Genomic DNA, 17,861 nt, shown 5'->3' with positions numbered 1-17,861 from the left:
AGACCCTTTCTCAAGTGTGGCACTTTGGAAGACAACCAACCATGTGTCTGGGGAGCAGGGCTTTTGCTAGTCTTGCCCACGGGTTGCTGGATCTGCCTGGGAGGTGGTGACACCAGGGCACATCTCTGGAGCTCAACAGCTCCTCTCCCTTATCTTGAGCCAAGCTCTCAGCTGCTGGCCATGAGTCCACGGCAGTGATTTGCTCTCCATGTGTCTCACTGACTTGCACCTTTTTTTTTTTAAATTTTACTTTGGGATGGCAGCTGAGCAAAATCCTGTACCTGCCACTTTCCCTGTAGTGCCATGACCTATGCCATGGCATGAAAGAATGAATCGTAGAACTTGCTCTTCCTTCTGCATCCCTTACAGCATCTGAGATGTGCGAGGGAAGCTCAGATGCCTCTGGCCTTTGATCTTGGCTCTGCAGAAGAAGAGGATTCCTTGGTGCAGCATAGTGTAGTTGCCACATCCTTCTTGAAACATCAGAAAAGCTTCTTTCACTCAGCATCCCTAGAACAGGTCTGTCACCCTCCACATCTGGATGTGGGGATGATGCACCACCAAAGAGGCAAAGCAGAGCAAGCAAGACAAGGCTTGGGTGCTCAGTCATTAGAAAGAGGTATTTAGGGACAGGAAATTTCTTGCAAGAATCTCAGATGGCTCATCTGCTCCAGGAAGAGCTCCTTGAAGTCTTTCCCCTCTTGTCTGTTGCATTCCTGGCAAAGGATGGCACCTTTGCTGAGGACACTTGCCCAGGTCCCTGCAGACAGAAGACACCTTTGGGAGGAGTTGTTAGTCTTTCTCGTTATCAACAGGGCTCCGCTGGCAGACACTGGTCTCCTAAGCTGGATCACCTGGTGCTTAAAGGGGTACCTGTAATGCTTCCTAGGAAGAGGGAGCTCTGGAGCATTCTGAGATTTCTGCTGACTGTGGATGGGCAGAACAGTGCAGGTGGATAAACTCAAGGTAAGGTGGAAGCCAAGGGTACTGAGAACAGCTGCTGTTGTCACGAGGGAGACCATCCCCATCTCTTCATTGTGTTACCTTGGTCTCCTCCTCACTGTGCATGAGGTATTTCAAGGACACAAGAGCTTTTCAGGGATTCTGACTGCCCTGGAACAATTCCCAAAAGGCAACTGATGAAAGAAAACCCACGTGGTTGTTGCATCTTGTCAGATCCCAAAATGCCAACCCAACTTGCACTCCTTTCAATTCAGTGAGCCTGCCCTGCCTGCTGGGAGAATGCTCCACAGATGATGTCCCTGTGGACATCACCTATTCCTGAATCTACTCTCACATCACTTGCTTTTCCTAACAGCCTGCTATGGCACAGTACTTATTTTCTAACCACAGGAGGAGAGAGGTCCCCCCAGTTTCCTCCTCTATCACTCACAGGGTTCTCTGAGGACCAGGACTAAGCCATTAGTCCCTGCTGGTTTTAAAGGCCACCTTGTGCTGTAGCCATGGGTCACATCTCCGTCCAGACGTGGGTAGATGGGTCAGCTGTCGCATCAAGGATGTTCCTGTGCTTGGATCAGCTGTTTGGAGCCTTCCTGTTCAGAGGGATGTCATTCCATGTGCCTACCAGTGCTTCACTCCATGGGGAAGTAGTTTCAGGGCACAGCTGTGCTGCTCAAAAAGCTTTAAGGTCTCTGCTCTGAGGAGCAGCAAAGTGCAGTTCTCGTGCAGTCCTTCTTGGTCACCGATGCAAAACTCCTGTCACAGGAATCTATTCCTCCTTCGTTGTGCAGAGAATCTCAATATGAAAGACAGTGCCTGTCATGTGCTGGGTACCCTAAAATCCCCCTTACCAGGAAGGGTGGGTGGAAGATCACTGTCTTGCTTCCTTTTAGCACTAAATTAATGCACGAAAATTTCCAAGTCATCTCATCTTCAGACACCTTGAGTCAGTGCATATCCAGCTCTGCCAAGGCGCTGCTTACAGACTCCTGGATCTGGATATTTCCTCTTGATCATCCCACTTAATGTTCTGCAGTGTTGTTATCAATCCTCTTTTCCACCCACTTAGGTATGTTAGGGATCAAAGGGGATGGTCCAGCCTGTTCTATGCCTGTACCCCAAACAGCTCATGCTGAGGGACATCACCATCTCTGCTTCACATTTGAACTGTCAGAATTTATCTTGGTGGGGCCTCTTTGGCCAGGAGTCTGCTTCCAGACCACAGGTACTCCCTGAGGAGATATCTTCTCCCTCTTCCACACTGCTCTGAGAACGTTCTAGGGAAGAAGCAAAGATCCTGTGGAGGTGCTTAATTTTTCAGCAGTGCCCTCTCTCCCAGGCCACCCCGGCTGAGGTGGGCTCCTCTCCAGCAGCATCTTCCCAGCCCAGCTGTAAGGGTTCATGCCTTTGTCACTGTGAGGTTGCCTTTGCCCATTAAGCATCCCGAACCTTTCAGTGCAGGACAGAAGCCTGGCACGAGGGGAAGAAGAGGTGGCCGAGCCCAGGATCCCTGGGAAATGTGGATGTGCAGAGAGAGGGAGACACAGCCCAAATATCTCAGCCTGGCAGAGGGCTCAAGGCATCACCAGGTGGCCTGTTGTTAGTAGTATTCCTCACTGCAGCAGTCCTAGGCAGGTCCTCATGGAGCAGAGGAGCGCGAGGTGGGGGCCTGCCATACCTGCCTCCCTTGGGAAACCCAAACGAACCCCAATGTTGGAAGGCCCAAACAGCTGCCTCTGCTGAGACTCTTTAAACTCCAACCTGGTGGAACTTGCAGCCGCATGTGGGAGAGAGCCAGGGCGGGAGCATGGCATGTACAACTTTTCCTCCCGGTTTTGTTTTTTCAGCCGATTTCAGCATGCCTTTTGCACTGGTGCATGGTGGGAAAGTGGTCCATCCGCAGAGCCAGACGGAAGCAACTGGGCATCTTCCTTTGACAAGTGACCCTGGCCCACTGCCTTCTATGCAAGATGCTGCCTCCCAATTGCATAGACCCCACGAGCTGGGGATACACAGCCTTCCGGCTATGGGTTAGGTGGCCACGCAAAGCAATACCCAGGCCCCCCCCCGGGAGGGAAGACGCTACGGAGGCCACGGAGCACTGCGGTGCAAACCACCGAGACCTCAAATAACCCATGGCTCGAGTGCCGTGTATCTGATTTATACCACTCGCACACAGCCCTGGAACCTGTGGGACAAGGTGGGGGCTGCTGGAGGGCTTTAGGAAAGGGTTTGAGGCCAGAGGAGGAGCCCCAGCATGGTAGCGAGACAGGCACTTGAGGCCAGCAGCAGAGAGGAGAGGGGTGAGTTGCCTTCTGCCAGCATTCCTGGGTCTGTGTGAGCAGTGCTATAAATCCACATCAGGACAGTCTCTCATGTATGATTTGCCTTGATTAACGGGTTTCCTGTTCTTTTCCTGTTTGTCCGTTTGTTTTTTTTCTCTCCTGTTTTCCTGTACTATTTTTTGTTTGTACGTTTTTCTGCTCTCTGGGAATGCCTCCTCTCTCTCTGCATCTCCCTCCCTCCCCTTCCCCCTCCATGAGCAGTGGCCGAATCCATTACACTGAGATGTATGAAATGCTGACTCTTATGTCACCACCGCTAGGCCTCGGCAAGAGATGTCCTTCCAAAGTGGCCTATAAGGTAGATCAACCCTTCCTTCTACGGGGGTCAGAGCTGAGCAGGAGCTGGGGCTCAAGGGACCTGCGGGAGGTGGGACTGGGGGAGCCGGGGAGGTGTTGGGGAGTCCAACGTGTGTTTAGCTTGCCCCTGGGGAGCCTGGTGTGCTCAGAAGAGCCCTGGCCACGTTGGCTGCTCTCCACTGCCCACGCACGTGGCACTGCCGTGGTCACTCAGAGCCCCGGGGATGGAAGACCCCAGTGGAAGAGGAGGGGCAGGATGAGCAGTAGTGTGGAAGTGGGAGGGTTGCAGGGGATGAGGTGAGGAGCAGCCCTGTAGTACAGTTAGGAGAGTGAGATGTCCTTAGGAGCTCGCTGAACTGAGCTCATCCCCGGGGTTTGGAACCACCCTCATCCCAGCCAGCACAGAAAGCCCATGGAGATGGGAGGCAGGTGGGCAGCAAGGACAAACCCCATAGAAGCAGCTCTGCTGTGTGTGAGGAGCCAGGTGCACTGGCACGGGCTATCCCAAGGATGGCTTGTGCAAGGCAAAGCCAGGTGCCTTCTAGAGGTGCCTCTGAGTTTTCCCCCCTGGGGTGGTGGCTCTCAATCAGCTCCTGGCACCGGCACAGCGTGTTCCCAGCTGTGCAGGCATGGAGCAGGAGCACAGGAAGCCCTGAAGGATGTGGGGTGGGAGCTGCATGGCTTTGCTGAGGGCATTATCTACCAGGACAAGACCAAGAGCTTTGGAGTGATTTGTTGTCCAGGTGTGGAGCAAATGGAAGCTTTTATTGGCCATGGGCTGCTGCCCACAGCCCTTTCAGCGGTGTTCAGGGCTAGCACAAGGGGATTCCTGCACAATTCCAAACACGCTTCCACCCTCTCCAGCTCTCATTTGTTTGTTCACACAAGCATACATCCACCATCACACTTTTCCAGGAGAAAAAGGGAGGCTTGAAGACAGGGAAAGGACATGAGAATCCATGCGAAAAAGAAAAGAAATGGGCAGGGAAGGGATGACCCAAGGTATTCACAAAGCAAAATATACTCTCGGGAAAGTGGATCTGGTCACTTCGGTTTGCACCCCGCCTGCCCAGGGTGGGGAAGGAGCATGGCGTGTCTAACCTGCCTTGGTTGCCCTTTTCTCTTTCCTTCTGCACTTTTTCTACCCTCCCTTCCCTTCCCTTCCCCACCCCTGGATAATTTGGACCCCCCTGCATGTGCTGGCAAACTTCATCTCTGAAAGACGCAAAAAGGGAGCGCCAGGATGTAGCATGCTAGAGGAATCCAGCCGAAGTCCCTGAAGGTTAGGGACCCTCCTCTCCCCTGCCCCAGGTGGGAAGGGTTGAGAGCTGGAAAGCCAAACCACCTGGGAACGGAAACCTGAGCCCCCTCTCCCCTTCCCGCACATCCCACATGCCTGCATCCCTGACGGATCAGGTGTGTCTTCCCAAAAGTGCCAGGAGGTGCTGTGGCAGCGCCGGTGCCATGGGGAGGGGGGCTCAGGGGCCGTTCCTGGGGTGCAGGAGGAGCCCTGGAAGGCAGTGAGCCGGTGTCCTGGGGTGGAAGGAGCCAAGGGAGGGTGGGTGGGTGGGTTGGCGGGGTGATCCTTGCCCTTCTTTTTTGGCTGTGCTGTTTTGACACTCTTTGTTGCTTTTTATTTTTTTTTTTTTAATTTTTATTTTTTTTTCCCTTTTGTTTAATGTTTAATTTCTTTTCCTCCAGCCTGGTCGATGTGTTTTTCGATATTGTTTTCCGTCCGCTGTTTTCTTCTCTCTCTTGCGCAGAGACTGGTGCTGATGAACATGCCCGTGGCCGAGGACATGACGGTCCATTTCACCTCCACCCTGATGGCGCTGATACGCACGGCCTTGGACATCAAAATTGCCAAAGGTAACGTCGGTGGCAGAGAGAGGGGACAGAGCCAGGAGGGCTGCAGCGTGACTGTCGTCCTGTCAGAGTGGTTTGTGTTGGAAGGACCCTTAAAGATCATCTTGTTCCAACCCCTGATACCTTCCACTGGACCAGTTGCTCCAAGCCTCATCCAACCTGGCCTTGAGCACTTCCAGGGGTGGGGCATCCACAGGTTCTCTGGGCGACCTGGCATATGGATGACAGCAATTACCTTGAATGGGCAAATTTTTGCCACTATCTCTAAAAAAATGTATTTCTTTAGGGAAGAGGTGGCCAATTTTTCGCTTGAAGCTGTTTCTAGAGGGTAAAAACAGCTTGATGTCCACTGTGTAATGGAGGAGATAGAGAATTCCCCTTCCTCCCCATGTGCAAAACAAAACCAAGGGGAGGGGAAAATGTCCTTGGCTTCCTAAGGCTGTGGGGAAAGAAATCTCTCTCTCAGGGAAGATGAAATGTTTAGAGCAGGAAAACCTTCTTTGTTGTTGTTACTGGAAAGGCTGTGATTCATCAGATCAAAAACTTCCTGCAGAAACATGGCATTTTCAATAACACATCTCCTGGGAACAGCTCAGCTATTGGAAGAAAACCCAACCCAGGGCAAGATATCAGCCAAAGCCCAGTCCTCAGACAACTCCTTGAATGTTGAAATGATGGGTTCAAGCCCCTTGAGATAAAGCAGAGGTTTGAACCTTGGTCTCCTGCAGCTCACTCGAGTTGCCCTGGGCTCAAGTGTCTCTGGTTGATCCGTGTCGACAGCTCCTGATGAGCCTGGGTCTTCCTAAGCTCAGCAACCCCCTTCACCACTGGCCAGAGAGCTCTGCTCTCCATGCACAGCCTCACTAAGCATTTAAAGATTTACCAAGTGGAGCTGCTCTTTCACCAGCACATGATCCACTCACCAGGAAAGTGGGGCAGCAGCAGGTGTGTGTGGGCAGGAGTAGGATTGGAGCTGCAGAGACGGACCCAAGGCAAGCTTGAAGGTGGCAGCTTTGAGTGGGAGGGCAGGGGATGGGGAGATGGAGGCACATATGGAAGGGATGGTAGGAAAGTTTCCCTATGAGAGCAGGAGACCAGGCTTGCTGATGCAAGATGGCCCTCCCAGCCCAGAGAGCTGGTTGCTGCTTGTGAGCCTCCCTTCAGGCTGGGAGAGGGGGGATTAGTTGGACCCTGGTGCCACGTGTTGATGTGTGTGGGCCATTTCCCCCCCATTGTTCTAGGTGGTGCAGATTGGCAGCAGTTGGACTCTGAGCTTCAAAAGGAGATCCTGACCATTTGGCCTCACCTGTCCCAGAAGATGCTTGACCTGTTGGTACCCATGCCAAAAAGTGAGTCTCTGGGGGGGCTGTCATTGCTTTCAAATTCCCATCATCCTCACAGCAACTTCTTCCCAAAGGGAGGTGGGGACTGTTCAGACGCATCCCCAGCTAGGGGAGAAGTAGGTAAAGTGTTCATTGCTACAGGCTGGCTTCTGCCTTGATCTGCTTGGCTGCTTGGGAACTCTCTTGAAAAATCACCCAGTTTGCAGGGATCTACTCCTGCCAAACCCAGAGTCTCCTGTAAATCATCTCTGGAGCATATCAGGGAGGGAGGATGAGCATCACTTGTGCTGTTACATCTGATGACGTGATGAGGGTGTGTGCCTTGGTGGCTTAGGGTGATGATTTCAAGCCATCTGCATTCATTTTATCTCTGTGAGGAGTGTCTGGGTGTTCAGCGCTCTCTCTTTTGGAGCAGTGAGCAGAGTCTGAGGGTCACCAGGGTATCCCACAGCACGGCTCTTCCTGAGGTCCACGCTGATGCCTTCAAACCTGCTGTTTCTGTTACAACACAAGCATTCCCACTTTGTTCCCTGTTATGCTCTCAGCCTCTGACCTGACTGTTGGGAAAATATATGCAGCCATGATGATCATGGATTACTACAAGCAGAGCAAAGCGAAGAAGCAGCGGCAGCAGCTGGAGGAGCAGGTGAGGCTCAGTGAGGGCATGTGGTGGGCAGATCCCTCTTGCTGCTTCCCACCACCTCCCAGCCAAACATGCAGCCAGCTGTGTGGGATGCAGCTGGGGGATGAAGATGGTGGTACAGGTTGGGGTTTGGCGACTACAGGGCACATGTATGTGCCTTGGTATCCTCGGTCCCTCGCAGCATGATCTCCCCTTCCCAAGTGGTGGGAGCTTGGTTGGTGAAGTGCTGGATGTCCATTTACAGTTCCCACAGGCTCAGTCTCTTCCTCTCTTCAATACAGAAAAATGCTCCCATGTTCCAGCGCATGGAGCCATCCTCCTTGCCACAGGAAATCATCTCCAATGCAAAGGCTCTGCCGTACCTCCAGCAGGACACCCTCTCAGGCCTGTGAGTACTGCCCTGAGAAGAGAGGTAGTCCTGGCTCTTTTCTGTTCCTGCAGCGCTTGTTTTGTTCTTGGAGCTGGCACTGGGATGCACAGAGGGTTAAATTGCTGCTGGGAGCAGGGAAAACCCAGTCCTGGGCACAAAGCTTTTGCAGGATTCCAGGTAGCCAGTGTGCCTCAGCATCACCAACAGCAGCAGAGGTGGCAAAGAGGGATGGCTGAGGGTCTGCATGGACGTTCTTGCTGCAGGACCATCCCAGCACCAAGTGCCAGCACTTCTACCTAGGAGGGTCTGGGATGGACCTAAACCCTGGGAGCAGTTGAGCAGTGGGTCCCTGGATGGTGCAGGGTCAGTGGGGGATCCCAGCACCCAGACTGGTGGGAATGAGATGGTGGGAATTGCTGGCACTGAGCTTGGTATGTCCCCACTGCTGCTGGGGGACCCGAGGCACTGGTGTCCTCTCCTGCCTTGGCACCACTCCAGCCCTCCACAGAACGTGATGTTTGTCCTGGGGGTCTTGACGGCCTGGGTGGCAAGCATGGGGGCTCCCCAGCTCTGAGCCACTGGAGGGACGATGCCCAGCACTGGCAGCACCTGGCTTGTGGCCTCTCTGAAGCTGGGCTGTCTTTGCAGGAGCAGCCGAAGTGGGTTCCCCTCGCTGAGCCCGCTCTCACCACAGGAGATCTTCCAGCTGGCCTGCATGGATCCAGCCCAAGAGCAGTTCCAGGAGCACGAGTCTCTGGTAAAGTCACCCACTGCCTGACGGGCACCTGCAGTCCCAGCGTGGATGCTGGTGGGCACGGGGAGGTGTGGGGAGTGGGCACGGCACAGGGAAGGCAGCTGCTGGGTCATACACAGATCCAAAGCACGGGATGAATGTCCCCAGATGCGCTCTGTCCCTCGCCTCTGGCACTGGGGACACAGCCATCCCTGGACCAGCCCTGGCCAGTGGGGTCAGGCAGCAGCAAGTGCTTTTGGGGCGAGAGCTGTGACCATAGTCCGATGTCCTGCAGTAAAATGTCCTTCTCTTCACAGGCTGCTCTTTTTTCCACTGAGCGCTCATTTCAGTGGGTTACCCCATGCTGAGTGATGGTATCTGATGTTTTTGGGTTCATGTTCATTTTGTTGTCAGTGCTGGTGTCCCCAGTCCCAAACCAAGCTGTCAGACTGTTTCCAAGGGGAGCACACCCCTCTGGCCCCACACACATGCCGACCTGTCTGTCTGTGTGTGTATATATATACATATCTATATATATCTCTCCATGTCTGTGTGTGCCCTCGTGCACCACCCGACGCTGTCGGATGCAGTGTTGTACCACTGTGCATCTCCAGCCCAGTCCGTGTCCCTGGGGTCTGTAGCACTCTGTGTGAGCTGTGTACCCCTGCCCCAGCCACCCCCACCACATGGGAAAGTGGCAGATGAGACTCTCCCTCTCCCCATTAAGTCACCTACTAGCAGATCTCTCCAGAGTTACTGCCTGCCCGTCTCCTTATCCTGTACAAAGGCTCCTCTCAGCTGGGAATAAAGCAGTGTGCTGTAGGCAGCATGTATTCTTTTAATGGGGATGTGTCCAGGAAGCCTTTAAAGCATGATCAGAGAGAAAATCCCATAATCTTGTCCCCTTGTGGCAAAAGAAGGAGTTCAAGTGTGGGCAGTCAAGGCATCACCAGATCCAGGCAGGGTTACCGCTGTCACTGAAAGAGGTACAAGGTGAGCTGGCCATCAGGCAAGCCTGATGCACCACATCAAGGCTCACCTGCAATGGATTGTGAACTGGAGATTATTTTTTGATGGCAACATGATGAATTATGAAGTCTTAGACTGTGTTTTTCATAGAATCATAGGATAGTTCAGGTTGGAAGGGACTTTTAAAGCTCACCTAGTTCCAACCCCCCTGCAAGTTCAACTTGCTCAGGTTGCTCAGAGCCCTGTCCCACCTACCTTTGAGTGTTTCCAGGGATGGGGCATCCACACCTTTCTGGACAACCTGTGCCGCTGTCTCACCACCCATTTTTGGCCCACTTAAATTCTGCCCCTGGTTGAGCAATCAGGGCTGTCCCCTGCCAACAGGGCAGAAGCAGTGCACTGCCCTGCTCCAACCCCATCCCAAGAGCTTGGCTGTGTGTTTGTTTCCAGGAGCCAGAGGTTAGGGAGTTTCAAAGAGTGCAGCCCTCTAACCGTGGCAGCTACCTTCCCGTGGACACTCAGGACCACGCTGTCTCTGGGAGGGCCTCCTCCATGCCTCGTCTCACTGTGGATCCCCAGGTAAAACCAAACAAAGCCCCCAGGGGTGCTGGGTCCATTCAAAGCCTGCCAGGTAACACTAGGGCTTCTCTTTGTGCTGATGAGCCCTGTGGCTTCCTCATACCCCGATACTGGAGCATCTCCCCTTCTCTGGGGTGCTGTACAAGTAGGAGTGCTGCTGTTCCCCTGCATGGAGGACACTGGCAGCAGAGAGCAGCCTGGGGAATCGATCTCCTGGCTCATGGGGGAGGTCCATGGTGGAGCAGGACCGTGCCGGGAGGGTTTCCTCACAGTGGGACACCCCTCCTTTCCTCCGGCTCTGGGCACTGGCTGAGGTTTGAGGATTCCCAGCCCAGCTGTCAGATGATGTCACAGGTGATGAAATGCATTTTCCGTCCTTTTTTTGTTGTCCCAACACATGTTCTTCTCTGTCTGTCCAGAGGAACTCAGGCCACATCTCACCTCCTCATTTGTCTGCCTGGTTTCTCTGTTGTTATGTCTTGTGCTCAGCCTCCACCAAGAAAATGATGCTTTTATGGGGTTCGGTGTTGCTGTGAAATCTCTGGGTCTGCTTTCTCCCAGAGGTGCTGGTGCAGGCACCGGGTCCTGGTGTTGGTGGCAGTGTGACACATTTTGGCACTTTGATGTGAAGAGGAAGCCTCATGGGCTTTCTTGACCATTCAGCAGCAGAGGAGATGATTAGAAGGAGGGGATGGGAGCCAAAAAGGTGAGAGGAGAGGAGATGAGATCGAGAGTGGCCTGAGGCTGCAGAGGCAAAGACCTGCTAGAGTAAAGCAAAGGAAATATGGAAGGGGGTGATGTTTCCTCCATGATGGTGAGAACACAAGCTAGAAGGAGGGGATAGAGAAGGAAAAGGAAAGGGAAGATAAAACAACAGCATCAGTGGGGAGAGAGGGAATGAGTGCAGGGGAAAAGGGATGGGGATGTGGGAATAAAGGAAGAGTAGGGAGAGGTCTGGAAAATTGGTGGCACGGGACAATCTCCTCTCTGTCAATGATTTCTTCAATGTTTGCTCCACTTGACCCTGTTTTCCAGGCGGGGAGGGATGCTGAGACAGCCTTGGGGAAAATGGTCTGGTACCCTCCATGTCCCCATGCTTGGGGTAGATGCTGCTGACCACCCCCCTTCCCCAGCACTCAGCACCTTGGCTTGAATCGGGGCAGCCGGCTTGGCTTGTGCAGAACGGCTCCAGCCGGCTGGGGAAGGGGAGCCCACGAGCACCAAGGCTGAACCCCACTTTCCTGCCACCCCTCATTTGTGCACAGATCATATGGAGGGGCTGTGCTCGGGCTGGCTGCTCCCCACCCTAAATCTCCCCATCCTGCAGGGCTGGTGAATCCAGTGATGGGGGTGAACTGGTAATTCTTGGCCGCCGTGGTCCCCAGCCCTGCCTGGTGCTAATCCCCTCCCCGGCTGGCCGGGGTTGCTTGCAGGTGGTGACAGACACCAGCTCGATGCGGCGATCGTTTTCCACCATCCGGGACAAGCGCCCCAACAGCTCCTGGCTGGATGAGTTCTCCATGGAGCGCAGCAGTGAGAACACCTACAAGTCCCGCCGGCGCAGCTACCACTCCTCGCTCCAGCTGTCCGCCCGGCGCCTCAACGCTGACTCGGGTGAGCAAGGGCAGGTGGCCCCATTCCACACCAGATCCCCAAAAAAACCTCCAGCGTGAGCGTTCCCTGCTCCTGCAAAGGGGATGGTGTGGACTGATGTGGATGTCCCGCAGGCCACCGGTCCGAGGGGCACCGCTCGGGCAGGGAGCGGGGCCGATCCAAAGAGCGCAAGCACTTGCTGTCCCCCGACATCTCCCGCTGCAACTCCGAGGAGAGGAGTCCCCAGGCACAGGACGAGTCGCCAGAGCGGCGGCGCGAGTCCCGGTCACCCAGCGAAGGCAGGTCACAGACGCCCAGCAGGCAGGTGAGTGACAAAACCCCTCCCTAAGCACAAAGGGAAGCATAAAAAAAGCTCCCAGCCAAAACTGGGAAGACAAGCCCCTCTCTGTGGGAGCTCTGCGCTGTCTCTCCTCCTTGTGGTGGAGTCTCCGTGTCCCCTGTGAGCTGAGCAGGTTGGGGCTGCTCGGGCACCCTGCACAGCATTTGGGAAAAGGGGTGGATCTCACACTGGTCCTCTCACTGCTATGGCATCTGCTCCCTGCCAAGGTCAAGGTGTCCCAGCTACACAAGCCTGGAGCTGCCAGTGCTTGAGTCAGCTTGAAGCCCACAGAGATGCTGCCTGTGGAGACCAGCAGCTGGCGAGCCGTCAGCTCTTCCTGCAGTGGGGCTGTGGGTTCTTTTTGCTTTTGACCACCAAGAGCATAGAATCATAGAATATCCTGAGTTGGAAGGGACCCACAAGGATCATTGAGTCCAAATCCTGGTCGTGGAGTCCCACCATGTGCTGAGAGCATTGTCCAAATGCTTCTTGAGCTCTGTCAGGCTTGGTGCTGTGAGCACTTCCTTGGGGAGCCTATTCCAGTGTCCAGCCACCGTCTTGGGGAAAAACCATTTCCCAATACCCAACCTAAATCTCCCCTGACACACCTTAATGCTGTTCCTTCCAATCCTGTCTCTGGTCAGAGATTGGTGCCTTGCCCCTTGTGAGGAAGCTGCAGACCCCGATGAGGTTTGCCCTCAGCAGGCATCATCCTCATCCCTGGAGCAGATCCCGAGGCAGGGATGGGGCAGGCAAAGGCACAGCGGGGCCCCCATCCGAGAGGGAGGATTCTCCGGGAAGTCCAGGCTCAGGGTGGGGGGGAAATGTGTGCACGGTGCTGCCTGCTGCCTCTGTATCCTCTGTATTCCCCGGCGCGTCTCGGTGCGTTGCAGGGAATGGGCTCCTTGAGCGAAAGCTCCATCCCCTCCATCTCGGACACCAGCACCCCCCGGCGAGGCCGCCGCCAGCTCCCGCCGGTGCCCCCCAAGCCGCGTCCCCTCCTGTCCTACGCCTCCATGCTCCGGCACGCCGGGGACGCCTCGCCGCCCGCCGAGGAGAGCGAGGGGGGCTCCCCGCTCCTCTCCTCCACCCTGGATCCCAACACCGCCGGCCTGACCGAGTCTTCCAGCTCCCCGGCGGGGAAGCAGAGCCGGCAGTCCACCCCGCAGCGCTACATCTCGGAGCCCTACCTGGCCCTGCACGACGACTCGCACGCCTCAGACTGCGGTGAGGAGGAGACGCTCACCTTCGAGGCGGCCGTCGCCACCAGCCTCGGCCGCTCCAACACCATCGGCTCGGCGCCGCCGCTGCGGCACAGCTGGCAGATGCCCAACGGGCACTACCGGCGGCGGAGGCGAGGGGCAGGGCAGGGAGTGATGTGCGGGGCCAGCATCGACGTGCTCAGCGACACCGAGGAAGACGACAAGTGCTAGAAGCTGCCCCCCCCCCCCGCACCCCATCTCGGCTGCCCCAACCGCCCCCCCTCCCTTGCCCCCCAACCAACCCCGCCGCCCTCGCCCCCCCCCCCCCACCCCCCCTCTCCAATGCATGCTCTTTGCCACGCCTGGGAATGAAACTTAAACCGAAACCAAATGCAGGGGGGGGAAAAAAAAAAAAAGGAGAAAATCAAAACCGACCGGAACGGAGGGGGGGATAGAAAAAAAAAAAAGGAGAAAAAAGGAAAAAAAGAAAAGAAGTCTTTGTGCAAAAAAAAAAAAAAATTAAAATCTGTCGAGTTTCGTTTATTACTATCACTTTTTTTTCTGCACAGAGAAGCATTTAATGGGCGGTGGAGTGGCCCGGCTGGGTGTGCGTGCTGGGGGGCAAGGGGGAGCCCCCCCAGCCGCAGCCCAGCTCCCTGCCCCGAGTGGGACCCCCGGGAAGGCTCATCCTGATGGTTTTCTGCTCCCCAAGGCCAGAGAACCCCAGCAAGGGGGTACCAGGGGCCCCCTTTGCTCTATTGCTTGGGCTTGTGCTGCTGTGGCTTTGAATTACCCTCCCTGGGGGTCTCAGCCTGCCGGGAAAAGGGGCAAGGTGTGATGGTGAGGTGCAGGGGATAAGAGTGCACCAGACAGACCAGAGCAACTCTGTCTGCCAGTGGGGGCAAAACTGAAGCCAACTGGTTTGTACTGGGGCAGGGGGGCTCAGTGCTGCCGAATGTATACTGTCTCCCACCGACATATATTTATTTATATACGGAGAACTCTAGGTGTGCCTGTGTGTGTATATACGGGTGGATGTGTGTGTATATATATTTATATGCTGTATATATAAAGATATACACATACATGGATTTGTTTAAGTCACCTGACAATGCTGGGGAGCCCCTTGGGGCTTTTGCTGCCTGCACCTCCTTTGGTGGGGGCAGGACCAAGCCTCCCCAGGGGGCTGCTGTGCACCCATCGCTGTAGCAGAGCATTGGGAATGTCACCCTGCTCCTGGCATTTCCAGTGGTGGGAATTGCATTTTCTCCATTAGAGATGGCTGTGGCAAAGGGTCCTTGGGCAGCTCAGCTGCCAGCAGTGCCTGCAGGACTGGGATGCCCAAGGGATGAGGACGGGGTTGTTCCTTGGGGTACAGCTCGCTTGGCACCAGCGCTGCCAAGATGGTGACAGCAAACCTCTCAGAGGCCTCTTTGCTGTGTTTTCCCAGGAAAAGAAGATATCCATGTCTGCAGGGGAGCGAAGATGGTGTGCATGCATGATGGTGCCTTAAGGTCTGTCCTCCTGGGAGAGGAGCCCGACTTTGGCACCACCCCTGCCTCAGTTTCCCCTGCAGCCATGGCTCCTACCCATTCCTGGGGCCCAGCACCTCCTTTGGAGAGAGGGGCTGCCACATGGAGGGGCTGGGTTTGCAAACCCCATGGCCCCAGTGCCGGAGCAGGTGGGTGTCTGAGAACTGGTGGAACTTTGAGAGAGGAGCATGGTCTGGGGGGTGAGCAGGGTGGCTCACCCCTCCTGCAAACACTGAAAATGCAGAACAGGGCCACCTTGGCCACCTTCCAGTGTTGGTCATTAACTTAGCTGATAATTATGTGCTGTCAGCTCTTAAGGATCCATGCACACCCTTGGCTGTGGGTGCGATGCTGTGCCTGCCAGCCCACAGAGGTGCTGGTGGCCTCGTGGTGATCTGTGGCTTACCCTGGTGATCAGTGGTGTGTTTCTGCTATGAGTTGTGTCTCTCGTCAGCCTGAGCGTGGTCCTGGGGATCCAGAGGGTGCTGTGCCTTTGGAGCCTCAGGAAGGGCTTGCTCTGTGGGCCAGGGGCTGGTCGGTGTGTTTGGACCAGGCGTGACCGTGTTTGTGGAGATGGGCAGGGGGAGGCAGTGCAGCCCTCGTTCTGCCCTTCCTCCTGCTCATGGCTGTGCTGTGCTGCGGGTTGTTGTGGTGTGAGTCCTTGGGGCTGTTCTTCCGCAGAGCAGTGGCTCTGGCCAAGCTTTGCTTTGGTCCTGGATAACTCATGTCTTCTCCTGACTGAAAGATGCTATGGGCACAAAGTGCCCCCCTCCTGCATGTGCAGATCAGTCCCTGCCCTGATTGCTTTGTGAGCTCCCCTGATGGAGCTCTGCTTTGTGAGAAGCAAGTCCCACCACTTCCAAAGGCTGCCTACTCCAGGGCTTGGGCATGGACCAAAATCCTTCCTTCTAGTGGTCAAACTGTGCTCTGTGCACTGAAGGTTCGCTTATGGGGCCCAAAGCTGCTCCTGCCTCCCTTGGTCCCTGCTAGTGGGTGGCACCTCTGCTGTCCCTGCTCACCCTGTGCTTCCCAAACAGACACTATCACCTGCCAAAGGATCAAAAAATTCCCCAGGAAGCCCTTTCCATTCCTCTGGCTCAGATCCTGCATCCCCCATCTTGGCATTTAGGGACGGACCGTGCCCCATTCAGCTGTGGGGAAGGTCCCTAGTGCTGGGTGGGGGTGTAGGCATCACCTGTCCCCTTCCAGCCATCCCTGAGCAGTTCGTGGCTTCAGCCTGAAGCTGTGGGAGCATTGTTCCCTGTGCCGGCATTTGGGGGAGCCGGGTCTGACGGGCAGTGTGGGATTGCGTGGGATCCGGGACCGGGGCCGTGGTGGTGCTGGGGGCCGGGGGAGGCGATGCCGTACCTGCTCTAAATATAGGTGGTGGTATCGTCTCCTTCTAAATGCAGAAAGGTGTCTGACAATGCACCGGGCTCTGAGCAACAGCCCGCAGGGAGGGGAGGAGGCGGCTTTTTGTGTCTGTGCCTGGCGGGTGGGAGGGAGGGAGTGATGCTCTCAAAGCGGGGGCACGTTTCATACGGATTTCAGGCTTTGAGCGTTTTTCTTTCCTCAGCCCCGGAGTGGGGCCGGTGAGCAGTGTGTGGTGATGCTCCACAGTGGTGGTACAGGCTGGGGCACAACCCCTGGTGGCACTGGGCTGCAGTGTCCAAACCTGAACTTCTTGGCATGTCAGCCCCACGTTTAACTAACGTACAAAAACTGTGTGAAACAAAACAGAGCCCCTTTTTACCCTGAAAGGGCCCAAAAAATGCCCTGCTTCTGTGTCTCCTGAAACAGCCACAGTCCTGCTCCCATGGTGGGAGGACAGGCAGGGACACACGAGGACAAGGCGGCACCTCCGAAACACGTCTCTGAAACCAAAAACAACCCCCAGGAGAACCACGGAAAGGACTGTGCTGAGGGGGAAGGAAAACCAGCCCCAAGACGCCATTGCAGCCTGCGCCTTGCTTTCCAAGGCTCTGGACTCGCTTTGCTGTGGTACAATCTCTTATCTGTGGCTTTCTGGACATTCCCTTCTCCTCCCGGACACCAAGGACCTGCCAATGCCCTCGCCGTCTGTGGCTGCTGGCCATGCTTGACCATGGGAGGGAGGATGAGAAGCGGGGGATGTTTTTGAACCTCTCCCTGCGTAGGACATGCCCCTGCCCAGGCAGGAGTTCACCAGTAGCATGCAACTGGTTCCCAGTTCGGTGCTGGGACTGGACTCAAAGCCCTGCAAAGCTCCTGGGTGGAGACTGTGGTGGGTTTGTGGGGAGGTGAGCACAGGGCCCTGCTGTCCCCTCCAGGCTGGTTGTCCCAGCACCATCCTCCTGTTCTGCCACGAGGCCTCAGACAGCAGTGCCCCCCAGGTGTGGGGCTGGTGGCTCCTGGGGCTGTGGGAGGGTGGGTGGGAGATGCTCTGCCTTCACTCCCAAGCTCGGGGGTGGGATGTTGTAACATAACATGCTCGTTCGGACCCAAACAGGGAACCGAACCGATTGAAAACAATGTACAACTTCAATGTTTTTTGTCAAAAGGAAAGAAAAATAAAACCTTGTTGTAAAGAACCACTGCAGACCCTGTCTCATTGGCACCCCCCCCATGCTGGTGGGGCCATGGGGACTCTGGGTGAGATGATGGACCTCTTGAAAAGGTCCCCAAGGCAGGGAAGGGGTGGCACACAGCCTGTGCTGGCAGTCCCATCAACATGGGATGGGGTGTTACCCAGTGTGGGCATCCCTATGTCCCCAAGGAGGGTGGGGAGCTGTGAAGAAGAGAAGCAGGGAGGATGTTTGGGAAGGGTTGGTATCCTGGGGGAGCTGTGGCTTGTGCCTGGCTGCTTCCAGACATGCCAGCTGGGGGGCACTGGGCATCTTGGGGGTTCAAGACCAGGAGCTTGAGGAGCTGTGAACACCGGCACCACAGCAAACCTCCGGGGGAAGCCAAGACCATCATGATGATATTGTATTGCTGAAGAAATGCAAGGGACCATCAGCCTGGAAAACGAGGGCTTGGAAGCCCTGCTGGGATCTGCTGCTTTGGGGAATTCAAACAGCTTGGCCACCTCTCCATGCCTGCGCCCAGGA

The 17,861-nt window shown here is 55.5% G+C and overlaps 1 protein-coding gene across 8 annotated transcripts in view; it reads left to right on the top strand.

Moving 5' to 3' along the window:
* CACNA1E (calcium voltage-gated channel subunit alpha1 E) overlaps window positions 1–17,342 on the top strand; it is a 111,556-nt gene extending 94,214 nt beyond the window's left edge. For 3 of the 8 annotated variants that reach the window (XM_032696115.1, XM_032696113.1, XM_032696119.1), the window contains 10 exons: window positions 3,507–3,603; window positions 5,366–5,471; window positions 6,710–6,817; window positions 7,357–7,457; window positions 7,736–7,842; window positions 8,473–8,581; window positions 9,977–10,105; window positions 11,539–11,719; window positions 11,833–12,023; window positions 12,932–13,471. In XM_032696115.1, the coding sequence (XP_032552006.1) occupies window positions 3,507–3,603; window positions 5,366–5,471; window positions 6,710–6,817; window positions 7,357–7,457; window positions 7,736–7,842; window positions 8,473–8,581; window positions 9,977–10,105; window positions 11,539–11,719; window positions 11,833–12,023; window positions 12,932–13,471 (1,669 nt within the window). Of the gene's footprint in view, window positions 1–3,506; window positions 3,604–5,365; window positions 5,472–6,709; window positions 6,818–7,356; window positions 7,458–7,735; window positions 7,843–8,472; window positions 8,582–9,976; window positions 10,106–11,538; window positions 11,720–11,832; window positions 12,024–12,931 lie in introns of all 8 variants that reach the window. The other 5 variants (XM_032696114.1, XM_032696120.1, XM_032696116.1 and 2 more) reach the window with 5 other exon arrangements.
* The last annotated feature ends 519 nt before the right edge of the window (window positions 17,343–17,861 follow it).

This window comes from Chiroxiphia lanceolata, chromosome 9 (genome assembly GCF_009829145.1).
Source record: "Chiroxiphia lanceolata isolate bChiLan1 chromosome 9, bChiLan1.pri, whole genome shotgun sequence".
NCBI lineage: Eukaryota > Metazoa > Chordata > Aves > Passeriformes > Pipridae > Chiroxiphia > Chiroxiphia lanceolata.
The sequence above is the reverse complement of the archived record's forward strand: the minus strand, read 5'-3'. Positions and strand labels throughout refer to the sequence as shown.